We start from the raw sequence: 19,360 nt of genomic DNA, 5'->3' as shown, positions 1-19,360 counted from the left end.
TACTAGTATAGCATAGAGCAGCGGTTCTCAACCTGTGGGTTGCGACCCCTTTGGGGGTGGAACGACTCTTGTACAGGGGTCGCCGCGTACTCGTATGTGGGTATATCTGCATGTGGGCCTGGAGACAGATAGAGGAGCGGTGTCTCGGTTCCTAAGACCATCGAAAATATGTGTTTTCCGATGGTTTTAGGCGACCCCTGTGAAAGGTTGAGAACCGCTGGCATAGGTGACTACCAGGAGACCTTCACTAAATAGTGTCTAAAAGGAGAGTGGAAAATGACATGAGATTCTCCTGAAATGTAAAGGTGAATAGAGAAAATGTTTACTAGGTTGGAAAGTCTGTTTTGTTTTGACCTGTGCAGTTGTCAAAAATGTGGCATTGTTCTTGGAAGAAGTGAAGTGTCGTGTCAAAGGTGTAGTGTAAATTACTATGAAATCCCCAGAATCCATTCCATTATCTTTTCATTTTGTAGCTGCATTGTGGTTTAGAACCTTGACCCCAGATTAGCAGCTGGGCTCCTATTACTGTAATCTAGTCATAATAATCTTGTTCTCTTTGCCAATTCAGTTGATTCAGGAACCAGGACTAAGTAAAGTATGAATTTAGATGTGGCCATGTGGGCTTACTCAGACTGAAGGAAAGAATTCTTATTTTGTGATAGGAGAGAGGCACAGTGGGGGAACCTAGATTGCTTGATATTGTGGTAAAAGAAATATGCCTTAATGTGAGGTCAACATTAGGAATAGCAGAGCTGTGAGAAAGGAAAAAAACAATAAGAAAATTTGGTCTCTCATGATTTTAGTTTGTTCCTGAACCACCCAGCCCTGAAGTTCACCCTATTTTCTAGACTTCGTTTTATGTGAGATTGTGGTTTGAATTTATAGTTTATAAGATTATAGTTTGTTTAAACTCCACCAAAACTCCTTCCTTCAAAAACCAAGCCAGACTTCATTAGTACACATATAATTTCAATTCTACACCAGGGGATGTGGAAGTTATATACTCTATGCTGCTCTGGGAAGACTAGATTAATTTTAGTTACATTTTATTGCAGCACACTGGCAAATTAGTATGTCCAGAGAAGATGTCAGAGTGATGAGGGGTGTGAAAACCATGAAATATTAATGACTGATCAATGGGAGTGTCTTGGCCTGGTATATGAAGATACTGAAGACATTTAGTAACAGCATTCAAATATCTAAAGGGCTATCATGTGGAAGAAGTGGTAGATTTGTTTTGCACGATTCCAGAGGTCAGAACTAGTTCTAATCCGTAGAAAATTTGGAGAGATATAAGAAAGTTGTGATCAGTGTAAGAAAGAATTTTCTAATAATTAGAACACTCACAGTGGAGTAAAGGGGTATAACAGTGAAAAGCAATCAGTGGAGACTTTGGGAGAAAAAATTTTCCCTAAAATTCTTCTAACAAAGGACTTCTATAACTATACAATATTTAACAAAAGATTTTCTACGTTGAGTAGGAGGTTGGATTATATTAATTACAAAGATGCCTAACATTTTTTTTATTCTAGTTGCTAATCCAGTTATTATATTGGTTTTCAACTCTTTTGGCCTCAACACTTCTTTTTAGATCAAATTCTTGGAAATGCCTCCTTATTATCTAAAAATAAAATTCATAATTAATATAGTCTGCCCATACATGCAGTGTTTAAGAAATAAATGGGTGTGAATGTGCTATAAAGTAGAAATAAAGTGAAAGTGATTTTAAAGTAAAACTCCATAATCATTTATTGTATTTCTGAAATATAAAAACTTTTAAAATCATACATTTTTCCTAAGTTAGGCATAGACTTAACTTGTCAGCAAAACCTGATCTTAATTGACAGAAAGCTAATGATAGTGTTTACCCAGTTGATGAATTCATATGTTTTGCTGCAAAAATATTAGTATGTTTGATCACAGGTTGCTGGTCCAGAACCTACTGGCAGTGTTACTTAATATACTTGGAAATCCAAAAAAAAATCTGAATTCTCAAAATATCTTCTCCCAAGAGTACTGGCTAAAACATTATGGTTCTTTAACAAATGTTTCAACATGTACATCTTTTAGGATGACTGATTTAGAACACATAATAAAGTAATTAAATGGTTGTACTTCTAATTAATGTTTACATTTAAAAGAAGTAAGATGATAAACCATACTGTTCAGGAAATATAGGAAGGTGAAAGAACGGACCATGCCGTACTACAGGGGACAAGTACTATCAGAGCCTGTTTATTTGAATATGATAAGAGAAAGGTGGAAATAACTTCATTTGACAATAAAGCCTAAACAAGTTATATACTGTTGAAGTGGAGAAATGAGGAAATACAACATTTTTTAACTGACCTGAGCCTTCTTACTGTTATCAAAATAGTTTCCTATGTTATGATTTGAGGTGGTATAGTGACAAAGTATTATAAAAAAGCATATCTCCTAACTTGAAATTCCACCACTTATTGAAGCTTGCATTCAGTCTTTAGTAGTTACTAGTAGAAGATATTTGTGGTCTGGAGATAGTGTCAGTGTCATATTGAAAAACAATAGTCAAGGGGCCGGGCGAGTGGCGCGTTGGTTAAGAGCTGGCTTGGGACGCCATCTCTGAGCAGCAGGGCCCCGGTTTGGATCCCACATGGGGGCCAGTGACACTGCCCTCTACAGCTAAGATGCTGAACAACAGCTCGACCTGGAGCTGGGCTGCCGTGAGTCACTGGTGACGGCGTAGGCTGCAGCCCCTGTGGCAGTGGGTTGGCGTGAGCTACCGTGTGTGGCCGGCAGCCAGCATGAGCGGCCGTCCAGAGGCCGGTGACTGATCTGCCTCACGTGGGAAGAGCGCAATGATGGTGCCAACTTGGGCCAGTGAAGCAATGTCCTCCACAACTAGACTGAAGAACAAAAGGACGACAACTTGTCTGTTCTCCTTCCCCCAATTCCCCAATAAAATCTAAAAAAAAAAGAAAAACAATAGTCAACTCAAAAATTACGTAATTTCAATATATAAAGTAAATAGGAAATATTTACATGAATTATTAGCAAAATTTATTGAGATTATTACATTTCTAGTTCTAAATCTGTTTAAAATGCTGTTATAAATTCGCAGAGTGTTTTGTTTTTTAGTATAAACATTACTGCTAAGACACCCTTTTCAATGAAATTTAGTTGGATATTACACATACTTTTAAGTAGACAAAAAACAATATATTGAATAATTTGGAGATAACGTCCTATAAAATTTTTTTATAAAGTAAACAGATATTTATAGTGGGTTTAATCCATAGAACATTCAGAAGTTGCATGGGATATGGAATAGTTTTCCACTGGTATTCCACAGAATATACTTTAAGAATAAAAATAGACTGTGTTACCTTCTTTTTCTTCTGTCTTATGTATTAATAGGAGCTCTTTCTTTCTTTTTTTGACCTTTTACCGTTTTTTTTCATGTCTGGTTCTTCCTTTGTCTAATCTTCTAATGATGCATGTCACCACCCTCTGTTGTCTTACCAGCAACTATATATGTCATTTAGCAATTAATACTTGCAACATGACTTCATACCTAAACTTTTTTTTTTTTTTTTTTTAAGATTTTTATTTGGGAATTGGGGGAAGGGGAACAGACAAGTTGCTGTCATTTTGTTCTTCAGTCTAGCTGTGAAGGACATTGCTTCACTGGCTCAAGTTGGCACCATCATTACACTCTTCCCAGGCGAGGCACATCAGTTGCAGGCTTCTGGACGGCCACTCACAGCGGCTTCAGGGCCGCTCACGCTGGCTGCTGGCTACACATGGTAGCCCATGGCAACCCACTGCCACAGGGGCTGCAGCCTATGCCTCCAGGTTGAGCTGTTGTTCAGCATCTTAGCTGTAGAGGGCAGTGTCACTGGCCCTCATATGTGGGATCCGAACGGGGGCCCTCTGGCATCCCAAGCCAGCTCTTAACCAACGCGCCACTCGGACGGCCCCATACCTAAACTTTAAAGGGAGTTATATACTATTTTTTTTAAAAGAACATTTTAAAGAGAAATTAATTTGTGTTTTAAGCAGCCAAATTTTATGTATGGTAATGCCCATAAAGAACTCTTAGCACTTATTGTCCTTGTGTGTTAGTACCTTTCATAGTCAGAATTTAAAGTTTTAATAAAAGATAACAATCATATGACAGTGGTTACTTTATTTTCTTACCACTTAGTAAAATGTGGTGTGGAGTCTTTCTGTTATTTAGTGAGATAGTTAATTAAATTTTATAAGCTGAAATACTGTTGTCCTGTTTTGTCTACAGGCTGCAGTTTCACCTGGAATGATGTGTAAAACCTGTTTTTTAGGTGTAATACAAGCAGCAATTTCTAACTATTTTAGCTACCATTTTGGTTTCATCAGAGGAGGGAAAGTCTCTTTTTTGAAGGCATTTGTAAAATTATTGAGTTTGGATTTATCTTTAGGTGTGTAGAAAATGTTATTATATCCATGTATGACAACTCTTAGATCAGCAGTTATTTTTGAGTCTACTCTGACAGTGGAGCCCTTTTTAAGTAATTTTTTAATATAGTCACTGACAAACCCTTTTGTATTTTATCCATTTTAAACTCTTCCCCTGTGATTTTCACATAGAAACTTAGTGCATAATATACTATTAAATTCTTATTGAAGTGTTAGATTTGTATCATATACATTTTAAAATCTTAGTTACTTTTTACATTTACCAGATCGCTGATTTCTAGTAAAATAGATGTAGTTTGGTCTGTTTACTGTGGTGCTACACTACAACTTGTCATTTCCCCTACTTAGTGGATAAGTGGTTATTTGCAAAATTGATTCTTTAATGAAACAATTGAATGTTTCATAACAACACAGTTGAATGAAGTTAGAAATATTTTGTATTACAATAATCTCATAATTTAAAAAAATATAATTTGTATGTATGTATGTATTTTTTAGAAAGAATCATCAAGAGGGAGACATAGGGAAAAGGAAGACATAAAAATCACTAAGGAGAGAACTCCAGAAAGTGAAGAAGAAAATGTAGAATGGGAAACTAATAGAGATGGTGAGTTTCAAAAAAAACCTTCATTTATGTGGTCAATTTATTGATTATTCATTTTGCAGACTTTTTGTGGGTTTCAAAACATTTTTCAGCTGTGATCTGTTATTGACTTGTTTCTTTTACCTTATTGAGTTATAAAACAGAAAATGGCATATAGTAGCAGAACAAAGGCAGAAAATAAGTAAGATTTAAAATTTTAAGGACTTGGGAAAATTATTTCCAAGAAATTGTTGACTTTCATCTTTCAGAAGAAATCCAAATCAGATGATAATTGAGACCTGGAATTTGTTTATGAAAAATTAGCAAACTCATTTTTGAATCATTATCTTAACAAATAAGCATTTATTTTTTACATAGTGAACGTTCTCTGTTCTCCACCTCTATCACCTTGAAGCTGAGCACTATAGCCTTACACTACCAAAAATAGAGAAAGGGAACTCAAATTTGTTGAACATGTTGGGTGTGCTGTATTAATATTTATATAATTACTCATTAATTCCTAGTAGTTTTGCTGCTACTCTACTTATATATGACAAAACTACAGTTTAAGGATTTAAGCAACTTCCAGCAGTAAGCATAAATCTGAGACCAAGTGTTTATCAAATTATAGCTTGTGGGCCAGCCACCTGTTTTTGCAAATAAAGTTTTATTAGAACACAGCTGTGCACACTTGATTACCTATTTTCTGTGGCTGCTTTTGAGCTATTGTAGATGAGTTAATTACTGTGACAGCCAAGAGCCTACAAGCCTAAAATATTTACTAATATATTTAGGAACATTCTCTGAAAACTTATAGGCCAGTACTTGAATCACACCCTAAATGCCTCTCCAATAATTTGAACATCAGTACTTTTTAAGGAAATCCATTACATCTTTGGACAGTGTTGTCTGTTGAAAAGTTGCTTCTAAGAACAAATAGGAAACTCCCCTATGGTTAGTTCATTGGAATCTCATAAGCCAGTCTAATACCTCTTACAAAATACCAGTAAAGGCAGCTGTAATGGTCCACTGTAATTGATTAATTAGTTAATATAAAGATTACAAACCTTGACTGTTCAAGATTGGATAGCTAACTTTTCCTAAATAGTAAGAGGTTAATCTTAACGTACCCAACATTCTTTTCATTTTAATTATTTTTGAATAAAAAAACATTCTGAAATGTATTGGATACTTCCCGTCTTTAAAAATAAAAATTTCTTCTTTCCCAGTAAAATAATGCATGCTTATTGTTGAAAATTCAAAAGGTTCAGAAAAGCATCAGTTTTCGCCTTGTCTTCATAGTAGCTTTTTCAAAACCTCTCCTTAAATCTTCAATCTCTTCATTTGTCTTGCCTGCTATTTACTATAGAGTTGATAGCAGTCTTCATCCACAAAGTCCCTCAACTTCACCTACAAACTAGTTTTTTATTCACACTGTTTATTCCCTTTTCAATCTGTATAAGAGGTCCCCCTCCTGCTGTATCTGAAGTTATATTCCCCTATAGTCTGGATCTGATTTTCTCCCACCTTTGCAATCTTGTTCATTTATTATACATGCTCTTTTATATCTTTAATATCCATCTTGATACATTTTTACTTCTCCCCATGTTACTTTTTGCCATCTCACTGCTTGTCCCCACTTTTACAAGTAAATTCTTAAGAGTTCTGTACCTTACTATCTCTACTTTTTCACCTCATACATATTCAGTCTTCACTAAAACTGCTCTTCAAGTTCCCTGATAACTCCCTTTGCTAAATAAATGGAGACCTTGTCTCCTTCTTCTGTAACCTTTCTACAGCATATGACACATCTGAGAGCCTGTATTTTCTTGAAATACTTTTCCGTTTGGCTTCCATCTATCACTCTTCAGGTTTTCTGTCTTTCTGTTCAAGCCCTTTGGTCTAATATAGAAACTGCTTGTGTGATGTTCTTTAAGTGTTGATTGCCAAGGCTTTATGCTAGACTAGCATCTCCAAAGTGATTTTTACTACAAGAGCCTTTCATATATGAAATTCTTTTGAAAGCTGAGTAAATGTCTTATAATGGTTTTACTTATATCACATGGCTATTTGTTTTCTGTTGATTAAAACTGACAAGTTTTGATCATTGTGTATCTCTGTGGTTTAAACATATCTGTTTGAAACAATATTGATGCATGGAGTTAGACAGTTACCTCTATCCCCAGATAGTTACACTGAACTGGTTTCATAGACTTACCTTCTGTATTTGTAATCTAAATAGCGGTTCAAAGTGAATAGCAGTTTTAACTATACATAGAAGAAATTGGTCTGTACTAGTATATCTCAAAACTTTTTGGTCTTCTCACTCTTTTTAAGGACCCCAAAGAGCTTTGGTCTTTGTGGATTATATGTCGCAATAATTACCATATTAGAAATTCAATCTGGAAAAATTTAAATTATTTATTAATTCATTGAACAATGACAATAATAAACCTAACATATACTTTTATGGAAAATAACTATGCTTTGAAAAGCAAAAATAAAAATTGTGAGAGGTGACAGTGTTTTATAAGTATTTGCAAATCTTTTTAATGTCTCACTTAATAGAAGACACCTAGATTTTCATATCTGCCTCTGCCTTCAGCCTGTTAATGGTATCACATACCATGTGACTTCTGGAAAAACCCATGGGAGAATGAGTTAACCAGGCAAATAATATAGTATTATAAAAATACTTTGTATCTCCTGGGATTCCTAAAATTGTCTCAGGGGCCCCCAGGAGTCCTCAGACCACTCTTGAGAACCACTTGTCTCTAGAAGTGGCATCTAAGACTTTGGTTGTTCTCCCTTTGCTAAGCCTTCTTTTCTCATTTTGAACTTTTCCTTCCAGATAAAATCATTAACATCTATATATTAATGACCTCAGTATGTGGAGCTCTCAACTGAGGCATCTTCCAACTCGATTTTTCCATCTGAGTTCTATATCTTAAGAGCACCACTTTCCTACTAGGTGCGCAAAAGCTTCAGTTATTGTTGATACTCCTTCCCCTCAATCCAGAACTTGTAGAGTTCTGACTTTTCTACCTACTGAATGTCTTTCAGAACCATCTGTTTCTCTAAAATTACTACTAATATTCTAGTTCTTGAGATGATTGTTTATTGCCTATAAATACAGTTTACCAAAAATAACGATATGCCTTGAGGTTAGCCATCTCCTAATTCGTTGTTCACTTGAAGGCCAGAATAATTTTTAAAAAAATATTTTTTACTAAAATATAATACTGTGCATTTGTGAGACACGAATCATGTGTACATTGAATTTTTACAAACAGAACAAGTTTGTATAACCAGCACCCAAATCAGTAAATAGAAAATTACTAGTATCCCATAAGCCCCCTTATGTTCCTTTCTAGTCACTACTTCCAACCCCTACCTCTCAAAAGTACTATCTTGATTTCGACCACCATTAATTAGTTTTGTCTGTTTTTGAGCTCCATATAAATGGAATCTACAGCATGTATTTTTTGTTTAGTTTCTTTTGTTTACAGTATGTTTGTGATATTAAACCATATTGTTTAGTGCACAGTTTGTAGTTCATTAATTTTTATTGTTATATAGTGTTTCACTGTATGAATACACCATAATTTATCCATTCTATTGACAAACATTTGAGTAATTTTCAGTTTGGGGCTATTATTAATAAGGTGCTATTACTATTCTTAATCATATCTTTTGGTAATTGTACCCGTTTCTTTTGAGTTTATACCTAGGAGTAGGATTGTTGGGGCGTGGTGTTTGCACATGTTCACCTTTAGTAGATAATATCGAATCAAAAATAGTTGTCATTACCCACATGGCACTTTTTGCCTTTTTCATCTTAGCCAATCTGGAGGTTATGTAGTGGTATCTTATTGTGGTTTTAGTGCATGTTTCCCTAATGACTAATGAATAAATGGACATTTATTGATCATTGTATAATCTGCAGTGTGAAGTGAGCTTTTAAAAGAAAAAATTGGTTCATTTCATTCCCCCGTTTAAAATTGTCTGATTTCCCGTTGCCTTTAAGATCAAGTACAAATTCTTATTGTACCTATAAAACTTTTCATTTTCTGATTGCTGCCTATATTTCTAGCCTTCTACCCCAAGTCTGTGTTTTTTATCTGGTTTCTTAAACTTCTTTTCTTTGTTTACCATAAAGACCAATGCAGTAAAATAAAAAGCAAAAGTATCATTGCAGTAACAGAGAAAATGTATGAACATATCTTAGTAATCTTGGAGGTATATACATCCTACTAATAATATAAGGCATAAAACTCAGAAGCCATAAATGATTTAATTACATAAAGATTAAAATTTTCTGTATAACTAAATACAAATTTAAAATAGATCACTATAAGAAAATACATGACATGTGTAACATGTGTAAGCGTATATGAAAACACTATATAAACATGTAATGAGCTTCTACACATATATAAGTAAAAGATAGCTCAGTTGAAAAATGGGCAAAAATACCCAAAAATTGGATATATAATTGTTTTTGGGTTTTTTTGTTCGTTTTTTTTTAAAGATTTTTATTGGGGAATGGGGGGATGGGAACATTGCTGGGGGAATTGGGGGAAGGGGGAACAGACAAGTTGCTGTCCTTTTGTTCTTCAGTCTAGTTGTGGAGGACGCTGCTTCACTGGCCCAAGTTGGCACCATCATTTGCGCTCTTCCTGGGTGAGACAAATCAGTCGCCGGCTTCTAGACGGCCGCTCACAGCGGCTGCTGGCTGCTCACGCTGGCTGCTGGCTACACACAGTAGCCCATGGTAACCCACTGCAGCAGGGGCTGCAGCCTACGCCGTCGCCGGTGACTCACAGCAACTCAGCTTCAGGTTGAACTATTGTTCAGCATCTTAGCTGTAGAGGGCAGTATCACTGGCCCTCATGTGGATCCGAATCGGGGCTCTCTGGAATCCCAATCCAGCTCTTAACCAACACGCACTCGGCCGGCCCAAGGATATATAATTTTAGAGGAAATAGAAATGGCTAGTAAGTGGTCAGGCTTACTACAGTAAAATGGCAAAGGAAATAAAGAAATGACATTTTTACCCATCAGATTAGCAGAATTGAAAAATACTGATATTGTTAAGTGGGAGTTTACATTTAAAACTGGGAGTGCAATCAGGCATATTAAAAATAAAAATTATACTTATCCTCAACCCAGCAAATCTAGTTTGAGAAATCTGTCTTAAGGAAATACTTGCACTTGTGAACCAAGGTATATATCAAAATGTTCACTGAAGTCTTTTTTTATAACATCGAAATACAGTAAAACCTTTAGTTGCAAGTAACTTGGTTTGCGAGTGTTCCACAAGACAAGCATTTCTAATACATTTTAATGTGGTAAACGGTGACATCTTGCAATATGAGTAGTTTGTTTCCGGAAAGAATTATGCTCGCAAACCAAGGTATTACTGTACCTGTATTGTTTGTCAGAAGGAAACTGGTTAAATAAATTATGATATGCTCATATCATGAAATTCTTTGCAGATCTTAAAATGAAGGTGGTTGATCTCTATGACATGGAAAGACCTTTCAATAGGGCAGTTTGTATGGTATTACTCCCATAGTTTTAATGAGTATTAATATAAAGACTTAGTTTTGTGCTTATAAAACTAAACTATTAACAGTGTAATCACAGGAGTAAGGATGGCAGTGGGAAGAGCATAAAGGAATTTCATATTTTTACTGTGTGTACTTAAGAATTATTTAAGACTTTAATAGTGAGAATGTATACATTAAAGATAAAAGGAAGTACTTAATCCTTATACATGTATTTTATGTATGTATGATTGTTTGCATATAGTATTACTAGAAGTAAAATTGTTACATTAAAGGGTATGAAGATTCTTAAGGCTTTAACCCATATGGCCACATTTACATTGCTACCAGCATAGAATGAACATGCCTTTTATATGTATCTTTGCCTAATATTACAGTTAGGAAAAAAAACATGGCTCTTTAAGCCTTCCATTTAAAATGGTGGAGTAGGGCCGGCCGAGTGGCGCGATGGTTAAGAGCTGGCTTGGGACACCAGAGGGCCCTGGTTTGGATCCCACATATGAGGGCCAGTGACACTGCCCTCTACAGCTAAGATGCTGAACAACAACTCAACCTGGAGCTTGGCTGCCATGAGTCGCCGGCGACGGCGAGGCTGCGGCCCCTGTGGCAGTGGGTTGCCATGGGCTACCGTGTGTAGCCAGCAGCCAGCGTGAGCAGCCAGCAGCCGCAGTGAGCGGTTGTCCAGAAGCCGGTGACTGATCTGCCTCACCCAGGAAGAGCGCAATGATGGTGCCAACTTGGGCCAGTGAAGCAGCGTCCTCCACAACTAGACTGAAAAACAAAAGGACAGCAACTTGTCTGTTCCCCTTTCCCCAATTTCCCAGCACTGTTCCCATCCCCCAATTCCCCAATAAAAATCTTAAAAAAAAAAAAGACACGGTGGCTGAATGGATAAGAAAACAAGATCCTTATATATCCTGCCTACAAGAGACTCACATCAGGTTGAAAAACACGCACATACTAAAAGTAAAGGGATGAAAATGGAAATGAACAGAAAAGTTGAGGTAGCAGTGCTTATGACAGACAAAATAGACTTGAAACAAAAGCTATAACAAGAGAACATTTTGATAGTTGCAGGATGGAAAGGGAATGAATAAGGAGAAGGGATTAAGAAGTACAAATTGGTAGTTACAAAATAGTCATGGGGATGTAAAGTGTAGCTTAAGGAATATAGTCAATTATCTTGTAATAACTGTATGGTGTCAGATGTATACTACATTTACTGTGGTGATCACTTAAGGTATATAAATGTCTAATCACTATGTTGTACTCCTGAAACTGATATAATATTGTATGACAAGTGTAATTGAAAAATAAAATATATTTTTAAAATAAATAAAAATAAACGATGCCTAAAATAGGGAAGTTGTTTGTATTGCTTATGGTTCACTATCAACCTGAAGTAATAAAATGGAAGGATGGAAAAAATAAATAAATGAATTGCTAAACAGCATGTCAGAAAAAAATGGCTCTTTAATTCATGAAAATGTCATATTTACCATTTGCATTTTTCTCTTTGTTGGTTGCCTATTTATGTCCTTTGTCCATTCTTCTTTTTAATGAGTAAGAATTTTTATATGTAAAAAATGTCAACCTTTTTTATGTATTGCATGATATTTTGTTACATAGTATTAAAAATCTTTACTGTCTTAAATTTGCCATTCTAATTATAGTTAATTTTCTGATGATTTAGAATCATGTATGTGAACGAGTTTTTATAAGGCAATTGTAATGATAGCCTCAAGCTGTAAGATACATGAAAGACTTTTTAAAATTTATTAAATGGTTTCAGTATCTAGTTTTTGAGTTACATCCTGTGTTTTCACTCTGATTTTTTGTTTTTGGTCGGGAAAGTTACTTGCAGTGCGCCTACTTTGTTACCTATCCCTTATAGATTAGGTAAACATGTTTCTTTTGAGATATACATAAAATAATAACAAGTAGTTTCTGAGTAAATACTTGAGAGCATTTCCTCTAAGCAGAATATATTAGCTGCTGTACATTGACTTTGATGTACATTTTTTTTTTTTTTAACTGAGCCATCCTGCCACCTGTTGGCAGCTCAGCAGCTGCTCAGCTCGGGCCAGGACTCGACGAACCGCTGTTGCTCAGAGCTCAAACTCTTGAGCGAGCTCTTAACCAACTGAGCCACTTGGCTGGCCTCCTGAAGTACATTTTAACTGCTCAGCCCTGCCCCCTTCTTCGGGTGGTTGGGGATTGAAATCTGAAAACCAGTTTCTCATTTCTTGTATGTATTCTGTATTAGTGATATTTCCAGATAGCAGTTTTTTGATGGGCAGAGAATTATTGATAATATCTTTAAATGTACTGTAAATCATTCTTCTCAATTAATTACTCTTTATTTTACCTTTAGTATTTGTTTATGGAATTGCATCCATCTGTTAATAATTTAAGAACACAATCAAACTGTCTTTGAGCCCTATTATTTACTAATGTAAATGTTTACTGGGGTGTAAAGTAGTAATTAGAGATAGCCATTATTCATTAATTAAATTCAGTATCTCTAGCTATTTTATCTAGTAAAAGCTATATGCCCTTTAATAATTGCTTTCTGATTGAAAAGCGTGAGTTAGTCTAGTTTATATATGTACTGAGAAATAGTCATCATATTCCAATATTAGATGAGTAATCAAGTTTAGTCACACACATAAGAAATATATATGTGTCTACCCTTTCAGTCCCCAAGCGTGAATGGATAGTTGATGTTCTAATGTATTTTACCTATACATGACAGTGATGTCCGTTTTCTTGTGCTTTTAGCAAATAGGACTACTTATCTTTGTTGTTTTTTAGTCCTTCGTTGTATTTCTTTACTTCAAGTTAAGAAATGGTGATCTTAAATGCTAAAAGTATAGTTTGAGAAAGCACCTCGGTTTATAATAGGTCAAGTCCAACATGGTCAGGTGTTAGAAGTCAGTGAAATTCCCACCCCCAGGCTTCTTGGCATTTATAGCAAATGAGGGTGTGAGATATTGGGTGGCATTACTAGTAGCCACTGAAAACTTCCATGTGTTATAATAAAATAGTCCTGCACACCTTTCATTCATTCATTTTTTTTTTCTTTAACCAACTTTCACTTTCTTGTCATTGGAAAAGATGAAATAGAGGCATGGTATCACATCCACTGAGGAGATGAACAGTTCTAATTTAAGGGACTAGTACAAATCAATTGTAATGAAAATGTTGCAGATCCTTCAAAAATTGCTCATGTACATATTAGTATTAAAATTGCTTAACTTTAGATACAAACCACTTATATCACTAATAAAAACAAAACTATGGAAGCAATGTTGCACACCTAGTGTAACCTTTATTTGATACTAATGAATGTTTAAGAAAATCAAGAGGTGATGATTCATATTATATGCGTCATATAATATTGAAGGCTTTGGTATCTTTAATGCTTAGAATTAATAACCGGCCTTTAATTTTATCTTTTAAAAATTCATCTCCTAACTAAAAACCCTACACCCAACAACCCCAAATCACTCCTAGAAAACCCAGGAACCTTAAAAATGTTTGGCTTTTCATAAAGAAATCAGTCATATTGATTTTAATCCTTTATAAAAACAATATGTGTTTTTGTTTTTATTTTTTATCTGATACTTTTAGAAGTATGTTAGTCTAATAAAAGACTACCATTTTAATTTATATAAAAGTTAGCTGAAAAGATTCTCTAGTTTTTGGTATAGGTAATTATAATAGTTTCTGACAAGCAATGAAATTTTTATTTTAAAGATTCTGACAATGGAGATATTAATTATGATTATGTTCATGAATTGTCATTGGAAATGAAGCGTCAGAAGATACAGAGGGAATTAATGAAACTGGAACAAGAAAACATGGAGAAGAGAGAAGAAATTATTATTAAAAAAGAGGTATGCTATTGTTAATTAACATCAATATGGATATTGATCAGAGAACTCATTAGCTAGCTGCTTGCTACATCTGAAATTGTATTAGGATACTGATACACTGGTCAAGTTGCTATACCTCAATCACTTTATATATGTTAATCGTTTAATCTTCACATTACTAGATACGGGAAATTTTTTCCTATTGAACAGGTAACAAAACTCAGGGTCTGTTGCCTAGAGTCACCAGCTAATGTAAATTGGGATTTGAATCTACATATGTCTGTTTTTAGAGCCATGCTATTACTAGAATACTTGTTTTTCTAAAGAGTAGAGAGAGATAATTTATTTGAATGTAATTTGTGATTTTTTGAGATTTTGAAATTTCATAACTAGTTCATTTTATTGGTATTAGTGTTATTTAGAGCAGTTAACTAGCATATTGGTTAAAAGCACAGGTTCAGAAGTCAGACTAATATCAATATATGACTATGATAACAGTTAATATTTCATCTGAAGTTTGGTATGATTTAAAAAGACATGCGCACATGCTTTGTTGCCTGATTAAAACAGCCACGTTTGGAGGAGTTTCAGAATTGACTTATTGAATTCTTTTGAAAGGTTTCACCAGAAGTGATTAGATCAAAATTGTCTCCATCTCCTTCTCTAAGAAAGTCTAGCAAATCTCCAAAGCGAAAATCAAGCCCTAAATTGTCATCTTCAACTAGCAAGAAGGACAGGAAGACAACTGCAGTATCCTCTCCATTGTTGGACCAGCAGAGGTCAGTAGGGTGATAAATAGTGCCAGAAAGAACTAGCTTTCTCTGAAGTGGTATTCAAAAGAATTACTTAGTAGATTACAGAACAGTACTTTTAATACATTCAGTATTTAATATAAGCTTTTTTCTTCTAAAAAAAAAAGTGAAAAGTTTCCATTTAAAAGGGAATTAGAAAAATAAAACATAAGTGTGTCACATCTATGTATGCTTCAGGGCTTTTTATTTTTTAAGAAATGAAACATAACTGATACATTCCCGGTTTTTCCCTCTTGAATTTGTTTTTTACACTTGTGCATATGTCTTTATACTTTTATAATATGTATTAATTTGCAATATATAGAGTATTTTCATCATCTGTTGAATGTTAATACAAATATAACTTTCCTAGTGCAATTGCTTTTTTCAGTTTACATTTTTTTACATTCATCTATATTGATGTATATACAATTAGTTCTTTTATTTTAGTATTTATGCTATATATTTGTCCACTTTTTAGTTGATGAACATTTAAGTTGTTTTTAGTTTTTAGCTATTAAATGTTATACACAATGAACTGAATTCTTTTCTCTTTGTGTATGTGATCAAGAGAGTAAATTCTTTATAGTATCTACATAGCACTAATACATTATTTAGAATTATTGTAGTAACCAATTGAAGAAATAAAAATAGAAATGATTAAATATTATTACATTGAAGGACTGAGAATAAGGCAGGAACATTTTTTCATTTAATGTGACTCTACTATTTAAATTTTAAGTATATACATTAATTTTATTTAAGAAAAAAGCTAAATGAAAACCTCTTCCCAAGTTTTGACCAGTTGGCAAACCTTGTTTATTTGAACCCATAATGAAACTCATATTTGACTCCTTTCTCCTAGTTTCTAGAGGCTTTAACCCTATTTCAGACTCTTTTGCCTAGATTATTATATCGTCCTAAATATATTGACTTTATCTGGTGTCCACTCCCCACACATATAAACATTTTCATTCAGCCATTCCAACCCACTTATTTTACAGATGTTGTAAGAAATCTTAAGAGAACAATTCCAGTTAATATATTATGCCATTAAAAAACTCAGTAGTTTTCCATTCTCTGGAGTGAAATTGAAATTTTTTAGAATGAGATTCATACTTAAATCTTTCAGTCTTGCTATATTTTTGTCCAGTCTCCATCCTACACTCTTCCACCTTCAGTCCTTCAGTGTCTAGCTCAAATTCCATCTTTTCTATTGTTTCCCCATTTCTCCTTACTGAACATAATTTTTGTTCCCTTTGTGTGTGTATCAAATTTTATTTATACCCCCCTTAATATTAATTGCTGTTTGCATTATATTTTAGCTCTGACATACATGTTTTACAACTTCTATTAAATTTAGGTACTGGAAGATTGGGATCTTGATGTTTCATTATTCTATCTTCCTACAGCACCTCTTTACATAGAGCTTTGCATTTTAATAAGACACTCTGTAAAGTTGACTTGATCCTCTCCTTTGCTCCTGGGACTGAGTAAATATTATAAGAGATATGGAAGAAGTTGAACTATGAAGTGGTAGGATTCACCTCCAGTTGCTCTATTTCCACTTGGCTAACCAATTAATGAACTTGCCTTCAATTCCATTCACTTTCCCCCAGAACAGCATACCAGAAATACCTTTTTTCATTTTCTTTTTCTTTCCAAAGATTATCCAAATCTTTGAAATTTAATCTCTTCATAGACAGTTTTGATAACTAGTTAGATGAGGGGTTAGTTTCATCCTATTCTTTTTCATATAGTTTTCTCTTTCTGCTTTATTAGTAACTTACCTTTTGATGATTATTTAAAATGAATAAGTACATTGATTTAGCTATGATATTTCCTATATTCTATGATGTTGTTGACTTTAAGATGCACCATTAATTTAATGATCAAAACAGAAGGACCGGAAAAACAGTACATGAAAGTTAGAAAGAAAACATTGAATTGAGTACAGCATTTCTTTAGCCATGCAGTTTACATTACCTAGTGTATCGGATCAATTTTTAGTTTCATTTCTGGATCATACTATAAACTGTTTGAAGACATGATAAGCAATAACTAAGGATTAGAATTTCAGATAAAATTCAATGGAGTATTATAGCCAATGCCAGTAAGTCATCTGAGGTGATAGTCAGACAAACAAACTCCTTGGTCTTACATAGTTGTCATATTGAGGAGGCAGAGATAATTACAGACAAAACTCACACTTGTTCCTGAGAGCTGGCAGGGTTTTTTGTTTGTTTGTTTTTTAGCTGAGCCATCCTGCCACCTGTTGGCAGCTCAGCTTGGGCCGGGAATCGAACCGGCAACCCTGTTGCTCAGAGCTCGCACTGCTACAGCTCTTAACCAACTGAGCCACTTGGCCAGCCCCTAGCAGTTTTCTTTGACATTCATTGTGAAATATAGCCTTATAGTAAGTTTTGTGCTGATGTGTGAGATATAGTGTGGCTTAGAATCAGCAAATGTATTATCTGTTCTGGCCATCTACATTATTTCTTAGTTTTTATTAAATAAAATTTTCTTTATAGCTCTTTGTACAAAGATGTGTGGAGCATGTCAAAAGCTGTTCAAAAGAAGTAGTGTTTTGGGGGGGAGAGAGAGAATCTAAAAATGGTAGAAGTAGATAATTGAGCTCTATGCTACAAATAGGAAGTGGGCTCTGTGCCACTAAAGAATGATTGATTGACTTTAAAAATGTTGAAAGGTCTTACTGACTTCAGAAGGCACAAAACCAATTTTGGCCACATGCAGTTGGAAGACACTTCAAAACCCTATACAGTAAAACCTTGGATTGCAAGTGACGTGATTTGTGAGTCTTCCGCAAGACGAGCAAACATTTCTAATACATTTTAACGTGAATGAGCGATGTCTTGCAATATGAGTAGTTTGTTTCTGGAACAAATTATGCTTGCAAACCAAGGTATTACTATATCTGTAACATAACTGTGTTTTCCAATCACCTATATTTTTTATCGTAATATGAAGAAATTGTGTACTTTAGTGAGTGTATTTGGATAATTCTGGTTGTTATAATAGTTTAGTCCCAAAATGTGAGTTGAATACACAGAAGTTTATTTTCTCACTGAAGTGAATTCAAAATTGGTGTTTCTGATTAACAGGTTGCTCTCCTATACATGGAGATACCTATACATGGAGATTCAATAACTTAGGCTCCTTCTGACCGTGGCTCTACTTTCTTAGGGTTTTGAGGACACCAAAAAATGGAATGTGCAAAGAAAACAATTAATTGGAATGACTGGAGTATGAGTCTTTTATTCGTTAGGCCTGTAAGTGATGTACATCACTTCCATTCACATTTTTTTGACCTGAACTTGGTCATTTGGCCATAACTGATTTCAAAAGAGTCCAACAGCGTGGTTCAACATTGTGCCCAGGACAAAAGTAATGTGAAAATACAGCTGTATCAAGAATTCATCTATTACTTTATCTTCAAAGTGGTTTTTAAAATAATTTTTGATATAGATTACAAGTATTGATTAGATTTTCATTTTCATAAGTGGAAAAATATTTAGAAATGCAGACATTTATCACTTATCTGTTAGATACATAAAATATTTGAATCATCTCATAAATATGCAATGAGATGTGTGGCTAATACAGTTCTTGGCAGAAGACAAAGATGGAAAATAGATTTGTTCATAATTTAGTAATTTCTGACTTGCTAGGTAGTTAACCCAGTCTATGATAATCAGAAATAGGAATAAAAGACAGAGAACTAAATTTTCTGAATGGCTACCATAAGTCAGCTGCTTTTGTACTATTATCTCTTTTAAATTTCATCAGCAATTTGAGGAAGATACTGTTACCTTTTAAAACTAAGGAATCGTGGGCTTAGAGAACTCAAGGTCACAGGAAGTAAGCTCTAGGATTTAGGCTCAGGTCATCATTTATAAAAATCAATAGATAGTGAAATGAGTAGCTAGTAAAAATTTAACCAGATATATGAAAAGAAGGGGCTGCTTAACTCAGTACCAGACAGAACACTCAGTGTTGCAGAAAACAGAAACAAATTTAAATAATTCATATTTTTAGTACAATTTGAGAGGATATTGCATTAACGTGATGAGAGCAGCTGATGGT

The 19,360-nt window shown here is 34.4% G+C and overlaps 1 protein-coding gene across 9 annotated transcripts in view; it reads left to right on the top strand.

The window, feature by feature from the left end:
- The window catches only part of ZC3H13 (zinc finger CCCH-type containing 13), a 102,834-nt gene that overhangs the window by 24,723 nt on the left and 58,751 nt on the right, over positions 1-19,360 (top strand). For all 9 annotated transcript variants that reach the window (XM_019658699.1, XM_019658691.1, XM_019658698.1 and 6 more), the window contains 3 exons: positions 4,933-5,041; positions 14,347-14,486; positions 15,084-15,244. In XM_019658699.1, the coding sequence (XP_019514244.1) occupies positions 4,933-5,041; positions 14,347-14,486; positions 15,084-15,244 (410 nt within the window). The remainder of the gene's footprint in view (positions 1-4,932; positions 5,042-14,346; positions 14,487-15,083; positions 15,245-19,360) is intronic.

Source organism: Hipposideros armiger, unplaced genomic scaffold, assembly GCF_001890085.2.
Source record: "Hipposideros armiger isolate ML-2016 unplaced genomic scaffold, ASM189008v1 scaffold_287, whole genome shotgun sequence".
Lineage (NCBI taxonomy): Eukaryota > Metazoa > Chordata > Mammalia > Chiroptera > Hipposideridae > Hipposideros > Hipposideros armiger.
Note: the sequence above shows the minus strand (reverse complement) of the source record. Positions and strands in the feature narration are given on the sequence as shown.